The sequence below is a fragment of the Protopterus annectens genome, chromosome 6.part0 (assembly GCF_019279795.1).
Source record: "Protopterus annectens isolate FY-2018-M chromosome 6.part0, PAN1.0, whole genome shotgun sequence".
NCBI classification, from domain to species: Eukaryota; Metazoa; Chordata; order Ceratodontiformes; family Protopteridae; genus Protopterus; species Protopterus annectens.
Genome location: NC_056737.1, coordinates 517,572,288 through 517,593,377, shown reverse-complemented (window position 1 = coordinate 517,593,377; position 21,090 = coordinate 517,572,288). Strand labels below are relative to the sequence as shown.

The 21,090-nt window shown below is 43.9% G+C and overlaps 1 protein-coding gene across 1 annotated transcript in view; it reads right to left on the bottom strand.

The window, feature by feature from the left end:
- The window catches only part of PNN (pinin, desmosome associated protein), a 499,028-nt gene that overhangs the window by 443,208 nt on the left and 34,730 nt on the right, over positions 1–21,090 (bottom strand). The window contains exon 2 of the mRNA XM_044073546.1: positions 15,191–15,265. Coding sequence (XP_043929481.1) covers positions 15,191–15,265 — 75 coding nt within the window. The remainder of the gene's footprint in view (positions 1–15,190; positions 15,266–21,090) is intronic.

Sequence of the window (21,090 nt, the reverse complement as noted above, 5' to 3'; positions counted from 1 at the left end):
GAATAGCTTGGTTTAATGAAACCTAGGATACCACCTTTGGCATAAATGTGGGATTGGTTCTCAATGAAACTCTGTCCTGATGAAAAATAAGAAATGGCTGTACTGCCATAAGGGCCTGTAACTCAGATACTCTTCTTGCTGAGGTTATGGCCAGAAGGAAGGCAGTCTTCCAAGACAGGAACTGTAGTTCTGCAGATGCTGCCGGTTCAAAGGGAGGCAGTGTTAGTTTTTCCAAAACGAAGTTAAGGTCCCAAGTAGGTAGAGGTGGTTTCCTTGGAGGCTTGATGTTTTTGATTCCTCTTAGAAACTGTCTTAGGAGAGGATGAGAGAAGACAGGTGGATCAGTATTGTACTCTGCTGAAATTGCTGAAGCATGAACTTTAATGGAAGAGTAAGACAGACCAGTGTGGAACATTTCTGCCAAGTATTCCAGAATATGTGCCATGTTCATCACTGTCGCATCCTGGCCCTTTGTGGTGTTCCAAATGTGAAATTTTTTCCATTTTGCTGAATATGCCTTTCTTGTGGAAGGCCGTCGAGCTTCCATAATAATGTCTTTCACTCTCTGGGATAGCTTATCCTGAGAAGGAGTCGAGGTATTTTCCAGGCTGCTAGCTGCAAGGTTTTCAGATTGGGATGCACAGTTTTGTAATTGTGCTGTGTCAGTATAAGTGGCCATAAAGGAAGAGGCCATGGTTTCGTGCGTGACATGCTCTTCAACAGTGGGTACCAGTGCTGTCTTGGCCAGTCCGGAGCTATCAGAATCACTTTTGGCTGCTCTGTCCTGATCTTCAGTAAAACCTTGGTCATTAATGGGAGAGGTGGAAATGCATACACTGTTAGAGTTTTCCAGCTGAAAGAGAGGGCGTCCACTTTCCAAGCTTGTGGGTGGTATGTCCTTGAGCAGAATTTCTTCAGTTGGTGATTGTGGGGGGAGGCAAAAAGATCTATGTCCGGCCTTCCCCATGATTGTGTTATCTGTAGAAAGACGTCTGGGTGCAGCATCCATTCGTGTGCATCCATGATATTTCTGCTTAAGCTGTCCGCCAGTATATTGTCTTTCCCTGGCACAAACTGGGATTGTAGCTGTATATTGAGCCTCAAGCAAAGTTCCCATAGATTCACTGCCAGCCTGCAAAGAGGATAGGAATGGGTGCCTCCTTGCTTGTTTATGTACCACATAACCATGGTGTTGTCGGTTCTTATTAGCAGATGGCCCTGATGCAGAAAGGGTTTGAAGGCTTCGACTGCATGCATCACTGCCAGCATTTCCTTTTGGTTTATGTGCATGCGTATCTCTTTTTGTGACCATAGACCTTGAATGCACCTGCCCTCCATGTGCACCCCCCATCCGTGGTCTGAAGCGCCTGTTGTAATGGTTTGGCTGGCTATTGGTTTGTTGAAAGGCAGACCCCTGTTTGACTGGCTTGCTTGAGCCCACCACTGAAATTCCTTTTGAAGGCATGGAATGAGTAGTATCAAAGTTTCCAGGCTGTGACTGTGCTGAGTCCATAAACTCCTTGGGTACCATTGTAGTTTCCTCATATGTAGTCTTGCTTGCGGAATCGGAAGGATGCAGGAAGCCATGTAACCCAGGGCCTGCAGGATTTTCCTTGCAGTCAGCTGGGTTTGTCTTGTCAGATTGTTGAAGTAATCTAGTAGTTGACTTTGTTTTTCTTCTGTGAGGAAGGCCATTTGGGTGGTTGTATCTAGATTTGCACCCAGAAAAGTTATTCTTTGGGATGGAACAAGTCTTGATTTGTGAAAGTTGACTGTATATCCCAAGGCCTGAAGTAGGTGGATGGCATAATTCAAATGTTTCACCAGAGTTTGTTGGCTGTCCGCTTGTATAAGGCAGTCGTCCAGATATGGGTATATTTGAATCCCCTGAAGTCTGCAATTACTGATGCCAGGCATTTCGTGAATACTCCGGGCGCAGTAGATAAGCCAAAGGGCAATGCTGAGAATTGATAATGCTCTGACCCTGCAAGAAATCTGAGGTGTCTTCTGCAACTTTGTCTGATAGGGACATGCAGGTATGCCTCCTAGAGGTCTAGAGTTACCAGCCAAGACCCCTTGCCCAGCATGGGAAGGAGCTGCTGTAGAGTCAGCATTTTGAACTTTGGCACAATGAGATAAGTATTCAGTGCGGACAAGTCGAGAATAGGCCTCCATTGCTTTTCTTTTCTTGGAACAAGGAACAGTCTGGAATAAAATCCCTGGCCTTGTTCTGAGAGAGGAACCCTTTCTATAGCTTTCATTTGCATTAAGCTGGAGATTTGTTTCAAAGCCTCTGCCCTTTGATTCGGTGGCAGGTCTGGCATGCCTTTTCTTTTTGGGAATGTGTGGAAATGGAACCTGTATCCTTTGTCTATTTGTAGTGTCCATTTGTCCCTTGTAATAATGTGCCAATTTTCTGAGAATAAAGAAAGCTTTCCACCCAAATGTGCTTCCAATTGAGCCCTGGTTGGCGGTGTCAAAGTAAAGTCATTGAGCCTGTCCTTGTGCAGCAGTTGAAGGTCCTGCATTACCTCTCTGGTTGGGAGATTGCCATTGACGTCCTCTGTAGGAGCCTCTAGCTTGCCCTCTACCTCTGGCATGCCTGTTCTTGCCTCTCTGAAACCTCTCTGTGTCTGGAAAGGACCAATTCTTGGAAGGCCAAATCCTGCTGAATCTTGGTGGTTGTACTTGGAGAAAATCTTTGACTGTTTGTACAGATTTTGCCTTTTCTTCAAATTTCTTTAGGACCTCCTGAGCCGTGGAGCCAAATAACTTTTGCTTTTCCAATGGAGCATCCAGGAGCTTTGCTTTAACATAGTCTGGCAGAGATTGTTCCTTCAGCCAAGCATGCCTACGTATAACTGCGCCAGTCATAGCTGACTTACATGAAGCTTCCAATGCATCATAACCACACTGCAAGAAATGGTTGCTAACCTGTTGTGAATTATGTACCAGATCCTGAAGTGATTTGCGGTCTAGGGGGTCAGGAGAAGACAGTTTTTTATGCAATTCATCTAACAAATACTCTTGGCACTGTATCATATGAAATTGACAATTTAATGCCCTCATAGAAAGAGTAGCAGAAGTATACACTTTTTTACCCCATCTCTCAAACTCTGGACTCCTTTCAGAGGGGAGAGGATTTTTAGCAGTGGCAGCTGCAACCCCTTTAGGGCCCTGGGAAATAGTCTCTGGATCCGCAGAATGGGCCTTGTAAAGGTAAAGATGTGAGTCCGGGACCCTGTAATACCCATCGGGTTTGGCAGGAGCCGGAGGGAGAGAATCAGGGGTTGTGCTAGAATCAGAGTACACATCCTCTATGACATTCAAGACAGGAGGAATAGCTAAAGGCCTATGCTGAGGCAAATGTAAAAAGGTCCTTAATCTTTTCCTGGAATCAGAGAATTCCTGGCCCTGCCATTGGAAATGCTCTCATAGTGTGTAGTGTCTCCCCAAAGGAAAACTCTTCAGGAGGGGAGGCCGAGGGAATAGATTCTTCTGCATCAGAATCCTCGTAGGCCGAAAAAGCCTCCTCCTGGTGGTCCGAGAAAATAGAGCCATCCGAGGCCTCATCTGAAGAATGGGAATCAGAGAGCTCAACCCTGGGCCTTTTGTCTGGAGTGGGTTGAGAACCTCTGTCCGGATAAGGTTGAGAGCCCCTAATTAAGGAGATAAGATCCTCTGCTAAGCTTAGAATCTGTGAACCAGAAGAGGGTCCCTGAGGGATAACCTTGGGAGGCAAAGCTTTTGAGAGTTTAGCAGCTTTAGCCCTGGAGAATGCCTTAATGGACATGGATGCAGGAGGCCTGGCAGCACCACGTGCTGGTGTAGATTTGTCTAAAGGGATGGTGTCGGAAGCTTCCAGGACACCAGTTTCTGATGGAAATTCAATAACCGACTCAGCAGGGGCCTCCGGGGCTGAGGTAGTCGGTTGAGCGGTTTCGGTAATTAGAAGTACCAAGGACTCTGTTTCAGCTGAGACTGAGACACCGCAGTAGGCCTGGCCGTGGTTTCAGCCAAAACCGCGGCCCGCGTGTCGGTCCTTGTCCTTCCATTTCTTAATTAAATGTGAAGTCGGAGTCTCCGACGGCATCTTGTACGCAAAACTAGCCCCAAAAAATTCCTCTGCAAACTCCGCCCGACGTCTAAGAGTGCGTCGGTTGAAGGAAGTACAGGCTGAACAGGCCGAGACGTCGTGGTCTGGGCCTAGGCAGGGTAGGCAGTAAGAGTGGAAATCCTTATGAGGTATTTGTTTCCCACAAGTTAAACAATTAACTTTATCTGACATTGGCTGAGGCAAGAAAGAGTCCCCAACGGGGTACTTAGCTTTTTGAAGTCTTCGGTAGCTGAACTACAGGAGCTGGCCGACCGGCACTTGCGAACTGCTTCTGCTTCGGGCACCACGCGGCAAGAAAGACTGGGGAAGATGGTGCCGGCTGATGCTTTTATACCCCAGGCGCTCTGACGTCGGGGAAAGTGCGACATCAGCCGACGCCGGACCCAGACTTTGGAATCCGGCCGACCGAAGGGCTGCCTGAGACAGGACAACCCATATGTGATGACTGCAGATGCATCCTTGAAGGACATCAGTGGGAGACCACTTCACAATTAAGCCATGATAAAAGGACAAATGATTATCCCCGGGATAAAAATTCAAAGAGGGATTTTCCAGGGTGAGACTGTCACCGCTGCTATTCTGCCTTGCCCTTAACCCATTAAGTTGTCTACTTAACAGTTTAGGCCAAGGCTATAATTTGGCTCCTAGAAAACAACAAAGTGTAAAGACTTTTTTTTGTTGATTTAAAAACTGTACAGCTCAAACGAAGACCTGAAAATACAACTGCAAGTTGTCAAAACTTTTTCAGATGATACAAGATCATCATTTCATCTTGATAAATGTACTAAGGCAATCTTTAAGGCAGGAAAACTGCAGCACCATGAAAACACCAGTTTGGGACAAGAATGTGATATAAAAGAACTTGAGGGACATTATAAATATTTGGGAATTGACGAAGGAGCAAAAATAAAACTTACTAAGGAATACTTTACAAGACTTAAATTAATCCTGAAAACTGCGTGGACATCTAGGAACAAAATCCAAGCTATAACCCAATTTGCTCTTCCTGTTATAACTTACAGCTTTGGAGTGACTGACTGGTCCCCAAAGTGTGTTGGATAGATAAGATAAGAAAACAAGGATATTTCATGCTCACCAAATGATTTATAAAAATTAGTGCATACCAAGATTATATATTCCCTGTTCCAGAGGAGGGACAAGCCTCCTTGAAATTGATTACATGTACAGATATGCAATCGTGGGACTCCACACATCTGCTGACCTCAAGACCCAAACATAGTGAGTTTTTAAACATGAGGAGAATAAATCTTAGAGGACGTCTCTACTTAATCTAGCAAAAGTATTTTGGCGTCAAGCAGGAATAGAAATCAAACTATAAGCAGATAAAAATCAGGCAACTGAAAGTGTTAAAAAACAAAAAAAAAAATATAAGGTGAAGGACCAGATGAGAAGGCAAGAAATGTGGAAAATGCATATATAGTTGCAAGTATAGAAAACTTCTGGAAGAACCTCATGTTGACAGGAACAAATGCAGGAATGATTAAGGAGAGGTGAATTCAAACCAAGAGATGAAAGGTTAATACTGGCAGCCCAAGATAGTGGGCTATGTACACCCTGGTTTACAAAGTAAATGGAACATGTGGGAGAAACAGATAAATGTTGGTTTTGTAAAACCAAATTGGAAACAGTCACACATCATTACTGTTTGGGACACTAATGACAGCAGGACTGTATACTGAAAGGCATAATAATGTGGCAAGACTATTACACTGGGAATTGTGCAAACATTACGGTACTGAAGTGACTGAAATACACTGGAAACATGAGCTACAAAGTATCACAGAAAATGAAGTTTACATAACACGGGATAACCCATTAAGAACACTTCAAGTGATAGATGCTAGAAAACCAGATATAGTGGGTCCATGAAAAGACAAAAGTAGCACTGATCATTGAAAATCGCCACACCCAGTGACTACAGTGTCTTGCATACTGAAAGACACAGTCATAAGATATCAGGATCTGCAGGCAGAAATGAGAGCAATGTGTAAGAAAGATACCCAGACAGTTCCAATAGTTGGAGCAACAAGTCTTATAAAAAAAATAATCCACAACCGAATTTAGATGCATATGTTACCAATACATGTAACCCCATACAAACTGTAGGAGTCATTACTGGGCACATTGCAGGTGCGGTGAAGAGCACTTCTGGCTGACACCAAAAATTGAAATACTAATTTCATGAACACTAATCGTACTTAGACTTAGGAATGGGGTCCGTTCCCATCATGTTATTAGAAACCCAAAAGATTTGGAGAAATTAAAGAAAAAATGGCTGTATGGTCCACCAAAAGTAATCAGAACAACACTGCGGGTGTTCAGGGTATGAATCAGAATATGACTTACTGTCTTCATAAGTAGCAAAGGTCACCAGAAGTTTAACATAGTAAAAGTCAAGTAACCTGTGCCAGAAATTGTCTCCACTCTCAACCCCAAAGGGGAAAGCAGACATATGAATGAAAAATTTGTATTTAAGGAAACATCCAAGCCAATGTCAAATAACCCTGTTATCGGTCTGACAAGAGGAAGGCCATAGATCTGCTGTAGGTTCATAAGGTTGGTAATAGGCTATCAGCCCTAGGTCTATACAAGCCTAGCCATAACAATTCCCTGGCTATTTCTTCCCACATTATTTACTTTCCTGGACCCCTGTCTAGCAGGGCGACTGATGTGATCCCTGGGGTGAATTTCCTCTCCCATCCAATCGTCAAGGTTCCTCTTGAAGAGGTCCAAAGAGGCACTCTGACATGTATGGGCAATCTATTCCAGAGTCTGGGGAGTCCCTGGGTCAGGAACCTATCCCTCCAGCATGTTTTGTTTATTGTGATGACAAGGTTTAAATCCCTGGAGCGTGTAGCTCTGAGGGATTGGGATTTCTTTAAGAGTAGCATGTCCAACAGCTCTGGGTTTGACATGGCCTTGTATGTTAAGCAGAGATCGCCTCTGAGTAGACGATATGCGACAGAGTATAGCTGGAGTTTTTTAAGGCGGTCAGCGTAGGGCATCTGCTTTAGGCCTGTGATTCTTTTAGTGAGGTATTTCTGAGGCCTTTCCAGTTGTTGCAGATGTCTTGAGAGGTACATACCAAATGGGGCGTTGTATTCTATAATGGGTCTAATGAGGGATGAGTACAGTGGGACAATGACCTCCTTTTCTCTGGATGAAAAGCCCTTCGTGATGAGGTGTGCCACATACAGGGATTTACTGACTGTTGTGGCGATGTGGTTATCGAAGGTGAGACCACTGTCCACCTGTGTCCCTAAGTCTCTTATTACACTTTGTGTTTAGTGTACTGCCACCTATATGGTAATTCATGGATACATGTTTTTTCCCAAAGGGGATAACAATACATTTCTTGGCATTGAGCTTGAGCCCATGGCTCTGGCACCAAGCATCTGTTTCTGTAAGGCCCTTTTGTAGAGTATCCACATCATTTGGGGATTCAATAATGGCTCCCAATTTGCAGTCATCTGCAAACTTTGTTAGCCAGAGTCCCTTAGTGTTGACCTGTACTTCAGAGAAGTAGATGCCAAACAAGAGCGGCCCCAGGACTGAACCCTGAGGTACTCCACTTGTCTGGAGCTGGATTTGGAGTCTGCTACTTTTACAGTGTGGGTTCTATCAGTAAGCCATTTAGCAACCCATTGGGTGACCTAGGGATTAACGCCCAACTTAGTACGTTTATCTATGATTCCAGAGTGGGGGATGGTGTCAAAGGCCTTGGCAAGGTCTAGATAGGCTGTGTGGACCACCTTACCCTTGTCCATGGCTCTGGAGACTGATTCAAAGAAGTCAATCAGGTTCAGGAGACAAGATCGGCCCTTCACAAACCCAAACTGGGTGGGGTCCAGTGTTTGAAGGTTGCCAATGTCTTTGTTTATAAGTTCCATGATAATACGCTCCATGGCCTTGCAGATAAGGCTTGTCAGACTGATGGGACGGTAGTTTACGGGATCCAAGGTGGATCCCCCCCTTGTGGATTGGGATAATTGCAGCTCTGCGCCACTCAGTGGGCACGAAACCTGAGGTGAGGCTATGATTAAACATGACACTTAGGTGAGGTGCCAGTTCATATTGTAGTTCATGTAGTACACAGCCCGGGTTGTCATCTGGTCCCATGGATGCTGTATTCTTGGCTTTAGAGAGTGCGTTTTGTACCTGTGTGGCCGTTATTACTGGAATTTGGCAATCTTCCAGTATTGAGATGGGCCCATTTAGGGAGTGAGAGGGGGGTCTGTATCTGCAGAAAGGTCCACATCAGTTGCACTGATCAGGTAAACTAATACCAGAGGTGTCACTGAAGAGTCCAAAGACTAACACAAAAGAAATAAATACTTGTGAAACCAGCATCTGGTGGCTACATAAAACAACGGAACCCAGAACCTCCAGCACCAGCCAGTCAGGGTAACTATATATTCCAAAGACTGCAACCCCCAAGTAGACAATCAAAAGCTGAAATTAATGAACAGACATACACCTACATTGCATATGTATGGTTCAGAATCACTGTCAAGAGGAAAATGGGAAGCTTTACCAAAAGTAACCCAAATGTCACTGTCATGTTCAAAGGACACAAATTACAAATCATCCTGAAGTCAACACATCTACCAGACAAGGAGAGTATGGTCTAGGACAGATGGAAGCTGGCTGCAGAGAAATCAGAGGGGCCCTCAAGGCTTTTCTTAGGTTCATAGATTAGCACCAAGCTATCTGCTCTTGTGAGCCATTTTAAGCTTAGCCAATTATCCCTTGTGAGACTCAAACCATGCACCTTGTGCTTGTAAGGCAAACACCTTAACCATTAGGTCACCCTCTTCCTATACTTCAAATGCGCCATATGTTTGTTTGAAAAGAGCAGAGCTTTTGCTCCCACGTTTGGGAAGAGCAGAGCTTTTGCTCCCACAATATGCCTGCAGCATTTCCTTCCACTGCCTGGGAATGGTGTCAAATGACTCTATGTTCTGATGGCATAAATATTATGGTCCAGACAAAGGAAAAAAAAAATAAATAAAGGCAAGAAAATATTTACCTGTCACTAGCAAATACCAAGCCCAAGAACAGTTATCTTTGAAGACCAGAATTACTTTTGGCGGGATGAAGGCCTGGACTAGGAAATATGGGTCACATGGTCATATATAAAAAAAGCCACAGTAAGAACTTAAAGGCTCTGCTACCAATAAGATATGCAAGGAATGACAAGAGATGAAGCTTGTGATGGCAAGAGTTAAGTTGCCAACATTTGCTGAAAGTCTTAAGTGCTTAAGAAGTATTGAACAGCCATTTGAGAAAAGTACAGTTGTGTACACTTACCGTAAATGTAGATGTTAAGAGTGTATTTACTGTTGCAGTCATTACATTTGGGGTTAACTGCTTGCAGTAGCCCTCAGTCGGCCTGATTAACAAAGTCTTGGGTCCTACGTCGGTTGCTCTCTTCCGTGACGTCAAGTCGTCAGGGGTATAAAACATGCAGCCGACGTCATTACATCAGTTTTTCTTACTCCAGATGTCAGGTGCCCCCCGCCTAATGGGAAGCAATTAAATCTATAAATATACAAGGTTATACCTCAAACAAAAAAAGCAAACGCACCAAAAAGCTTTTAAGCATTGAAAAGGAGAGAAGAGGTATAGCCAAAAAATGTCAGGGGGCGGGAGGGAGGGTAACCAGGACTGCAACAGTGAATACACTCAACATCTACATTTATGGTAAGTGCACACAACTATACTATGTTCATGTTTCACTGTTGCAGTCACTAAATTTGGGTAGATTCCCAAAGCTAAGGATGGGAGGAGGAATTTAGACAGCATTAGGACCAGATATAAGGCCCTGCAAAACTGAAGTGGCAAAGCCAGCTCTGGATTTAGAGAAAATTGGCAAATGGTAATGCTTGGTGAAAGTAGGTACAGAACTCCAGGTAGCAGCTTCTAGGATGTCCCTGGTAGTTACGCCTCTTGAGAAAGCCTGTAGAGGTAGATGCAGCCCTGGTTGAGTGGGGTCTGATCCCCTGTAGGATAGGTTTTCCACGGTGCTTATAGCAGAAATGAATGCAATGGCCTAACCATTTGGAAATGTTTTGCTTTGAAATAGCCTTCCGCTCTGTTGCGGCAGCAATTACCACCAGCAGTTCAGAATTCCTTTGAGGTTTAGTCCTGTCCAAGTAGAATCTAAGTTGTCTGTACACATCTAAGGAGTGCAGTATCCATTCCCCTTTGTTTCTTGTGTTAGGAAAGAAGGTTGGCAAATGAATGAACTGTTAAAGGCCACACTGGATACCACCATTGGCATGAAAGAGGGATTGGTCCTGAGGGACACCCTGTCCGCATGAAAGATGAAAGGCTCCACTGCCATAAGTGCCTGTAATTCAGACACCCTTCTTGCTGAAGTGATGGCTAAAAGGGAAGCTGCTTTCAAAGAAAATAATTTTAAATCTGCAGTAGCAGCTAGCTCGAAAGGAGGAAGGGTGCGTTTCTCCAATAAAAAGTTAAGGTCCCAGGCTGGAGTTGGAGATGTCCTGGGTGGTCTTAAATTTTTGGCCCCTTTGAGGAACTGCTTGAGCAGTGGATGAGAGAGAGAGTGAGGTTCTGTGTTATAATGAGCTGAAATGGCTGAGGCGTGAATTTTTGAGGAAAAAGACAGGCCCTTGTGAAGCATCTCAGTTAAATATTGTAAAATCTGAGATAAATTGGGCACTGCTGTGCTCATCCCTTGAAATAAGTTCCAGGCACAAAATATTTTCCATTTTTCAGCATAAGATTTTCTAGAACTAGGCCCCCTTGCCTCTAAAATGACATACATCACTGGTTTACTGAGGGATGGTAAAGGAGAGCTTAAGTAATTAGGCAGGCTGCTAGGTTCAGTGTTTGAAGCTCAAGGTGAGGCATCAGGTTCTCCTGCTGAGACAACAGGGTAGGAGTCTGAGGTAGGTGCCATGGGGCCAAGAGCAACACTGCAGGAGAGGGTACCAGTGTTGGCGTAGACAAGCTGGTGCAATCAAAACCATCCTTGGTTTGTCTTGTTTGACCTTTAGTAGTACTTTGAACAGCAGAGGAGGAAAGGCATAAACTGATAGGGCTGAAGGACAGAGCATCCACCTTCCAAGCTGAAACCTTGAGCAAAAATTTTCCAATGGATAGTTCTGGGGGGAGGCAAACCGGTCTATATCTGGGCTCCCTCATTTGCTTGTCAACATGTTGAAAATCCTTGGTTCCAGTTTCCACTTGTGTGGGACCATGAGGTTTCTACTTAGTCTGACTGCCAGTGTATTTAATTTTCCTGGCAGGAATTGAGCTTCAAGGCTGTGTTCCACAATGCCATGGCTAGTCTGCAAAGGGGACAAGAATGTGTACCCCCCCCTGCTTATGTACCACATAATGGTAAAGACTGACAATACCACTTAATTGTCCTGGAAGGTTGCAGTCTTTGAAGGTTGTCAGAGCATTCTGTACAGCTAACATTTCTTTATAAATTGATGTGAAGGTGCATTTGAATTGGGTTCCATTTGCTCTGAATGCACTTCCCTGCCAGGAGCGCCCCACCCCCACATGCATAGTCTGATCCATCTGTTAGGGTTTGGGCAGCAGGGGTCAGTGTGAATGGTAGCCCCTGGTCTTGGTGGCAGGCCTCTGCCCACCAAAGGGACTCTAGGTGTAGACGAGGAATGATAGAAATCACTGCTTCTAGATCCAGAGAATGCTGACACCATAGGCTTTTTAGTTACCACTGCAGTTTCCTCATATGCAGTCTTGCATATGGAATTAGAAGAATCCAGGAGGACATGAACCCCAAGGCTTGCAGTATTTGCCTTGCAGATAGCAGGGTTTTTGTGGCCACTTGTTTGAAGTAGGTTGTCAAGTGAATTTGTTTCTCTGGCGTGAGGAAAGCCATCTGGGAAGTTGTATTCAAGCTTGCTCCCAGGAATATAATTTGACAGGGTACCAGGTATGACTTGTTTTAGTTTATGGTGTACCCCAGGCAAGTTAGCACCCGTTGTATAAAAGTCAAATGATTCAACAGTATGTCCTGGTTTTCTGCCTAAATTGGACAATTGTCCAGGTATTGGTATATTTGAATATTTGCTTGCAAAATGCAATGCCTGGAGCTAGGCACTTTGTGAATACCCTGGGCACAGTAGATAAGCCAAAGGGCAGTGCAGAGAACTGAGTGCATGCAGCCTGCTTTGAAGTGTAGGTATTTTCTGCAAGATTCCCCAATTGGGATGTGTAGGTAGGCTTCCTTTAAATCCAGTGTTGCCAACCAGGCATCTTTGCCCATCATGGGAAGCAAGTGGTGAAGAGTTAACACCCTGAATTTTGGAATCAGCAAAAAGGTGTTTAGGATATACAGGTCCACCAAGAGTGCGTGTAGCCTGCTTTGAAGTGTAGGTATCTGCTGCAAGATTCCCTGATTGGGATATGTAGGTATGCTTCCTTTAAATTTAGTAGGTAAGCTTCCTTTAAATTTAGTGTTGCCAACCAGGCACCTTTGCTTAGCATAGGAAGCAACTAGTGAAGAGTCAGCATCTTGAATTTTGAAATCACCAAAAAGATGTTTACAGTAGGCAGGTCCAGAAAAGGGCATCATGAATTGTCTTTTCTAGGTACTGGGAAAAATCTTGATTAGAAACTTGTCCCTTTTCTTTTTCTGGTACCAACTGAACAGCCCCTATGCTTAAGAGAGAGAACTTGCTTTTGCACCTCTGCCCACTGATTTGGAGGTAGATCCGGCCAACCACTTAGAGTTGGTAACGTGTGGAAGCGAAATCTGTATCCTTGGGACACTATTTAAAATCCATTTGTCCTGGGTAACAAGTCCCCACTTCATTGCATGAAGTTCAATCTTCCCCCCAAAGGGACAGTCAAGTGGAAAGTGCTTGGAAGTTTTAAAAAGAAATCAGAGACAGTTTACCATAGGGGAGAGTTTTATTACTCCCAAATTTGGAAGTGGATGCCCCCCACTGCTTAGTCCTGTGTGTCCCCTGGGACTGAGGGCTGCGTGCTCTGCTGGATCTGGGTTTGGACTGAGAAGGTCTGGAAGAGGCAGGAAAGGACCAATTCTTAGAAGGCCAATGCCTACTAAATCTTGGAGACTGTACTTGTAAAAAATCTTTAACAGTCTGCATAGATTTAGCTTTTTCCTCCATCTTTTTAAGAACTACTACTGCCCTGTTGCCAAACAGGTGGCCATGACTTAAGGGAACATCCAGTAATTTTGCTTTAACATGATATGGCAATGATTGCTCCTTAAGCCAAGCATGTCTTCTAAGTACAGACCCAGTTACCACAGCCCTGCAAGATGTTTCTAGTGAATCAAAACCACACTGCAATGTATGTTTACCAACTTGTTCAGCAGAATGCATTAAATCCTGTAAATCCTTATTTTCAGCACAATCCGGAAACAATATTCTGTTTAAGCAATCCAATAATATGCAGCTGATACGTTAACATATGAAACTGGCAATTAAAGGCCCTTATGGCCAAAGTTGCAGAAGTGTATACCTTCTTACCCCATCTACGAGCGCCCTGGAGCCTCTATCAGAGGGGGTAGGATTTCTGGCAGTAGTAGCTGTAATGCCCTTGAGTCCCTGTGAAACGGTTTCAGGATCCGCAGTAGGGTTTTTGAAAAGGAACTTGCGAGAGTCAGGAACCCTGCAATATCTGGAAGCAGGAGGTAGAGAGTCACAGGCCATGCTAGATTCCGAAAAGGCATCAACAATGTCCAGTACAGGAGGTACAGCTAAAGGCCTGTGCTGGGGCAGGAGTAAGAAATCCCCAAGCCTCTTTTTCACATTCCAAACGAAAAGGCTCCCGGAGAGTATGCAAAGTTTCACTAAAAGAGAAATCTTCTGTGGGGGAAAGCAGAGGGAATAGAGTCCTCAGCATCAGAATCCTCATAGGTAGACAAGGGTAAATCCTGGTCATCAGAGGAAACAGAAATTACAGAATACTGGTCAAAAGTATCATAAGCAAACTCAGACCTAGGTCTCTTGGAGGGGGAAGGTTGGCTTCCCCTGATTAAAGTAGTAAGATTTTCAGTCATTCTTATCATTCGTGTTTTTTAGGCATAGACGCCTGACCATGCGGTCTGGGCGTCACTTTCTAGGCATGGTTCAAGTTTTAGGCCTTGAAGGAGATGGCATCAGTTTAATAAGCAAATCAGTAGGCCTGAATGCACCCTCAGAAGCCAGTGCCTGCACAGCGGCTCCGGACCCATCCAAGGTAAAGATATCCGCGGAAGCATCTCCCGGCATACCTGACTCCGAATGGGTCTCAGTAGAGGCCTGCGAATCTGAAGTAGCAGGTATGAGGGGCTGCAAAAGCACCCGAGTACCGGCAAACTGGGCGGTCTGTCTCGGTCTATCTGTTTTTTTCGGAATATCGGTAGTCGAATGGCTTACCGAAGACATATCAGGATAATTGAACCAAGCACCAAAATAGCACAAATATACAGACGACGAATAGTTCATGGTTTAAATAAGGCACAAAACTGACAGCGAGGCAAGTCATGGTCAGGGTCTAGGCAAGGAATACAGTACGAATGAAAATCTTTGAGTTATTCGCTTTCAACAAGAAATGCAATTATTTACTTTTGCTGACATCGGATTAGAGCAAGAAAAAGTTTCCCCAATGGGGTACTTAGTATTTCGTTGAATACTTCGGTTCTGAAACTCGAAAACGAAAATTTCAGGAGTCGGCCAACTAGCACTTGCTAACTGCTTCTGCTTCAGGCACAGCACGGCAAGAGACTGATGCAAGACGTCGGCTGCATGTTTTATACCCCTGACGACCCAACGTCATGGAAGAAAAGATAGCAACCAATGTAGGACCAAAGACTTGGTTAATCAGGCCAACTAAGGGCTACTCCAAGCAGCAGATAACCCCAAATGTAATGACTGCAACAGTGAAACACAAAGAACATCAAATCACAAGCCACTTGTATTACGGACTCAGTTAAACTACACTCATTTTAGTGTTGGAAGTTCGGGATACTGCCCTTGTTTCCTTAACATGCAAGAATTACAGCAGCCATTCAAGTTCCTGACATTTCTGCCACCTTACCTTAATGGTACAACACCACGACCTCTACCTCCACCTGGGCCTGCAATGGGTAATCTCCTTCCTGCTAGGCCAAGCCTGGAAAAATAAAACTCAGTATTAAAGATCACAAAAACAAAATACATTATAAATTCTACTGCTGCAGAGAAAAGACAGGGCTACATATGACCTACTTAAACATGATATAAAACTAAAGCAAACAAAAAGAAAAAAAATTAGTGAGTGTGCTATGCACATGGGATCATTTTGTTCAACTTCTCTCTTGCATTCAAAAGAAAAAAAAAAAAAAAAAAAGTTATATGCTTACCATAACAGATCCAGGTTATCCGGGTTGTCTCTTTTCGGTCTTGTTCAACCCGTGGATCATCAGATCTGGAGCTGGACACATTCCACAGACTTCAGCCCATCGAGCTCCACCTCCTCTACCCATAATTCCTTGCTAGTCAAGACCTACCTCACAGTTTGCCCCATACTATCCCAAATAGAAAATACTCATACTCCATTGACAAAATTATGAAGGGCTCAAACACAAAAGGGAAAAGGAAAGCGCTCTCCAACCCAGTCATCCCACAGTCAAGAGGCTTGCCAAAAAGTCAGGGGCTGGAGAAGGGAAGGAAGGAAAGTTGAACCACAAAGAAAGACAAAACAGATCAATCATTATGGTAACCACAAAACGTTCATATCTGATTGCGTCTTTTCTGCCTGGATTCAACCTGAGTCCCCAACCAAGTAAAACTCTAGAGAGGTGTCTCAGAAGGATATTGAGCAATACAGTGAAACCAGAAGAAGCCCTGCAGCTAAACTGAAAGATCCAGTTTGTAGAGGGACAAGAGTGTGAGGACCCATACACGCAACAGCTGTACAAATCTCAGAGCACAGCTCTAGAAAAAATGTTCTACAAGTAACCAGAGCTCTAGTACAATGACCATTTGGTTTACCCTGCAACAGCTTTCCTTTAAAACTATACCAAAAGGAAGTACAGTTGTGTACAAAATGTAGATGTTAGAGTGTAATCACTGTTGCAGTCATCACATTTGGGTCATCTGCTTGCAGTAGCCCTCAGATGGCCTGATTGATAATTATCAAAGTCTTGGGGCCTGCGTCGGTTGCCGTCTCATCCTCCGTGACATCAGGTAGTCAGGGGTATAAAGCATGCAGCAGACACCATTACATCAGTTTTTCTTGCCCCAGATTTCAGGTGCCCCCCCTTAATGTGAAGTAATTATATATATCTATTATCTATACCCATTACCTATTTTATATATTTATATATATATATATATATATATATATATATATATATATATATATATATATATATATATATATATATATATACACACACACACACACACATTATCTAGATCTATTGCATATATATATATATATATATATATATATATATATATATATATATATATATATACACACACACACACACACACACACACACATATATACATACACACATCTATACATACATATATATATATATATATATATATAAGCAGCATCCTGCCCTCACAAAGAATGATACATCAGTATAAAGAAAAAAATGATAAATTTCAACAATTGGCTAAGCTTCAGGTGTCATTCAAAGGGGATTCAGTGACTGTCAGCCTGGAACGACATGCTTGACAAGCCGCCTTGCTTCTCAAGAGATGGCATGTACCTGTCACCCCTAGGCTTTCAAATACTGGCCAAGGCAATTTCTTACGCAAGGCTCAAAAGTCAAACCCACCTCCGTAAACGGCCCAATTAACAAAAAACTGAGGGTTATGCTACTCAAGCCAGTTTAAATCTCAAAATGCACGCGCTCGAAGCACTCCTTAGTATGGAGAATGTCGACATCTGTGCAGTAAATGAAAAGTACAGTTTTGTACCTACCATAAATGTAGATGTTAGAGTGCTAATACAGCTGCAGTCATAACAGACGGGTTCTCCTGCAGTCAGGTGGGTCCTCGGTCGGCTGAATTCCAAAGTCTAGGTCTGGCGTCGGTTGTAGTCGCTTCTTCCCTGACGTCAGTGCGACAGGGGTATAAAGGAGCCAGCAGACACCATTTTCTTCAGTTTTTCTTGCCCCAGATGTCAGGTGCCCCCGGAAGGAAGGCAATACATAAATTTGTGTAATAAAACAATGCAATATAATAAAAATACAGTAGTTGGCAAGCAAATACACCATAAATGAATACCCCAATCAGGTTGTATGAGAAGGTGTTAGCCAATAGGCCTGTCCCAAGAGGGGAAGGAGGGAGGGAAACCTGGACTGCAGCTGTATTAGCACTCGAACATCTACATTTATGGTAGGTACAAAACTGTACTATGTTCATCGTGCATACAGCTGCAGTCATAACAGATGGGTAGAATCCCAAAGCTAAGAAAGGGGTGGTAGGCACTAGGTGGAACTAGGAGGAGCCAGGATGCCCTGCAAGACTGCAGTGGCAAAGCCTGCTCTAGTTTTGGAGTATAGTGGAAGGTTCTAGTGCTTGGAGAAGGTATGCACAGAACTCCAAGTAGCTGCTTCCAAAATATCTTTGGTAGGAACTCCTCTGAGGAAAGCTGTAGAGGTAGCTGTGAGATCTGATGCCTGTAGGTACAGTTTTGCCATGAAAAGAATAGCAAAAGCGTATGCAGTGGGCTATCCATTTTGAGATGGTCGGTTTGGAAATTGGTTTTCCTTGAGCTCCTACAGCAAAGGACACAAAGAGCTGTTCTGATTTTCTGAAAGGCTTTGTTCTATCCAAATAATAACGCAGTTGTCTGTGGATGTCCAAGGAATGTAGTAACCTCTCCCCTTTGTTTTGAGGAGTAGGATAAAAAGGTAGGCAAGTGTATGGCCTGATTCAAAGCTACCCTGGATACCACTTCAGGCATAAAAGACGGGTTGGTTCGTAAGGAAACTCTGTCCTGATGGAAGATGATAAAAGGCTGCACAGCCATGAGAGCTTGTAGTTCTGAAACTCTACGAGCTGAGGTAATAGCCAGAAGCAAAGCTGTTTTCCAGGACAAATATTGCAAATCTGATGAGGCAGCTGGCTCAAAGGGAGGTAAGGTCAGTTTTTCCAGAATGAAATTGAGATCCCAAGCAGGTATTGGTTGTTTCCTTGGGGGTCTTAGATTCTTAGCCCCTCTGAGGAACTGTCTTAAGAGAGGGTGAGAGAATAAGGGTGTAACAGTGTTGTATTCTGCAGAAATGGCTGAGGCATGGATTTTGATGGAGGAGAATGAAAGTCCACTGCTTAGCAGCTCAGCTAGATACTGTAGTATTTGAGGTAACTTCAGTTTTCCAGGATCCTGGCCCTTTTTCTCATTCCAGACACAAAACAGTTTCCATTTTGCGGAGTAAGCTTTTCTAGTTGACGGCCTCGTGGCCTCCAAAATGACATCCTGCACCTCCTTGGAGAGTAGGGTCTGTTGTGATGCTAAGGAATCTTCCATGTGGCTAGATTGAGTGTTTTTAGCTGGCTGTGAAGAGTTTTGAAGCTATGCTGAGTCAGGAGAAGAGGCATTAGAGGCAGGGTCCATGGTGGAAAATGCGTCAGGCTCCTCAGGAGTGGGTACCAGTGTTGTCTTGGCCAGTCTGGAGCAATGAGAATCATCTTTGGTCTGTCTGCTCTGGTTTTCAATAGAACTTTGGGCAGCAGAGGAAGAGGTGGGAAGGCATAAACTGTCACTGATGTCCAACTGAAGGAGAGAGCGTCCACTCTCCAGGCCTTTGGATGGAAAATCCTTAAGCAGAATTGCCAATTGGTGATTTTTGTGGGAGGCAAAGAGATCTATGTCTGGCCTTCCCCATGCTTGGATTATTTCTGTAAAAACTTTTGGATGCAACTTCCATTCATGTGGATCTGTCATTTCTGCTTAAGTTGTCTGTCAGCGTGTTTTCCTTGCCTGGCAAGTACTGTGCTTGTAGATCGATTTGTAAGTCCATGGCCATGTTCCAAAGTGACATGGCCAGTCTGCATAGGGGGTATGAATGTGTTCCTCCCTGTTTATGTACCACAACTGTGGTGTTGTCCATTCTTATCAATAGTTGACCTGGTCGCAGGAGGCCTCTGAAAGCTATAATAGCAATTATTACTGCTAGCATTTCTTTTTGATTGATGTGAAGGTGCTTTTCTTTTTGGGACCATTTGCCCTGAATGCACCTATCTGTCATGTGCGCCCCCCAGGCGAAGTCAGGCGTCTGTTGTGATGACTTGATTTGCTTGAGGCTTGCTGAATGGAAGACCTGTGTTTGTTTGGCATGCTTGAGCCCACCACAGAAATTCCTTTTGCAGCCATGGAATTAGTGGTATTATTGTTTCCAAACTGCGTCTGTGTTGAGACCATAGGTATTTCAGGTACCATTGTAGCTTCCTCATATGCAGCTTTGCACATGGGATTAGTAAGATGCAAGATGCCATGAATCCCAGAGCCCGCAGGATTTTCCTTGCAGTCAGCCTGGTGCAATTTGCTAGTGTTCTGAAGTATTGAGTTAGATGCCCCTGCTTCTCTGGCATGAGGTAGGCCATCTGGGTGTTTGTGTCCAAGTTGGCACCCAGGAAAATTATCTTCTGAGAGGGTATTAGTCTAGATTTCCTTTTTTTGACTGTGTATCCCAGAGAGTGCAACAACATTATTACATAAGCCAGATGTTTCAGAAGAATGTGCTTGCTGTCCACTTGGATCAGGCAGTCGTCCAAATAGGGGTATATTTGTATCCCTTGCAGTCTGCAGTAGGCAATTACTGATGCCAGGCATTTTGTGAATACTCTGGGTGCAGTAGATAAGCCAAAGGGCAATGCAGAGAAATGATAATGGGTTGAACCTGCAAGAAATCTGAGGTATCTTCTGCAATTTTGTCCGATTGGGACATGCAGGTATGCCTCCTTGAGGTCCAATGTTACCAGCCAAGACTCCTTGCCCAGCATGGGAAGAAGCTGCTGTAGAGTGAGCATCTTGAATTTTGGTACGAGTAGAAATGTGTTCAGGATGGATAGGTCCAGAATAGGTCTCCAATCTTTTCCCTTCCTTGGTACCAGGAATAGTCTGGAATAAAAACCTTGACCTTGTTCGTGCGTTGGTACCTCTTGAATAGCTTTCATGTTTATAAGCTATGTAATTTGCCTTTGTGCCTCTGCCCTTTGATTGTGCGGCAGGTTTGGCATGCCTCGCATTTTTGGAAGGGTGTGAAAATGGAATCTGTAGCCTCTGTTTATAATGTCCATGATCCATTTGTCTTTTGTGACAATATGCCAATTTTTTGAAAATAATGCCAGTTTTCCTCCTAAGGGGGCTGCCATTTGAGTCTTGCTTGGCATGCAAAGGGGAAAGTCATTGGGCTTGCTTTCTGAATGATTGCGAGTTATCCTCACCAACTCTTTGTGTTGAAGCTTGCCATTGTCTGCCTCTAAACGATCCTTGGGATTGTCCTCTGCCCCTCGGGCATCTGTATCTACCTCTTTGGGGTCTGTCCGTGGCTGGAAAGGACCAATTTTTGGAAGGCCAATTTCTACTGAAAAGTAGGAGTTGTACCTGTAGAAAATTTTTCAGTTTGCATTGATTTAGCTTTTTCCTCCATTTTCCTTAATACCTCCTCAGCATTAGCACCAAATAATACATCCTTTTGTAGAGGGGCATCTAGTAATTTAGCTTTGACATGATCAGGCAAGGTTTGTTCCTTGAGCCAGGCATGTCTACGTATGACTGATCCTGTAACAGCAGCTCTACACGAGGCCTCTAGAGCATCAAAACCACATTGTAAGGTATGCTTACCCACTTGTTCTGCACTATGCATCAAATCCTGCAACTCCTTCAAGTCTGGTTGTTCAGGTTGTGACATTTTACTTTTCAATTGTGATAACAAAAACTGTTGGTATTTTAGCATATGGAACTGACAGTTTAAGGCCCTCATGGTTAAG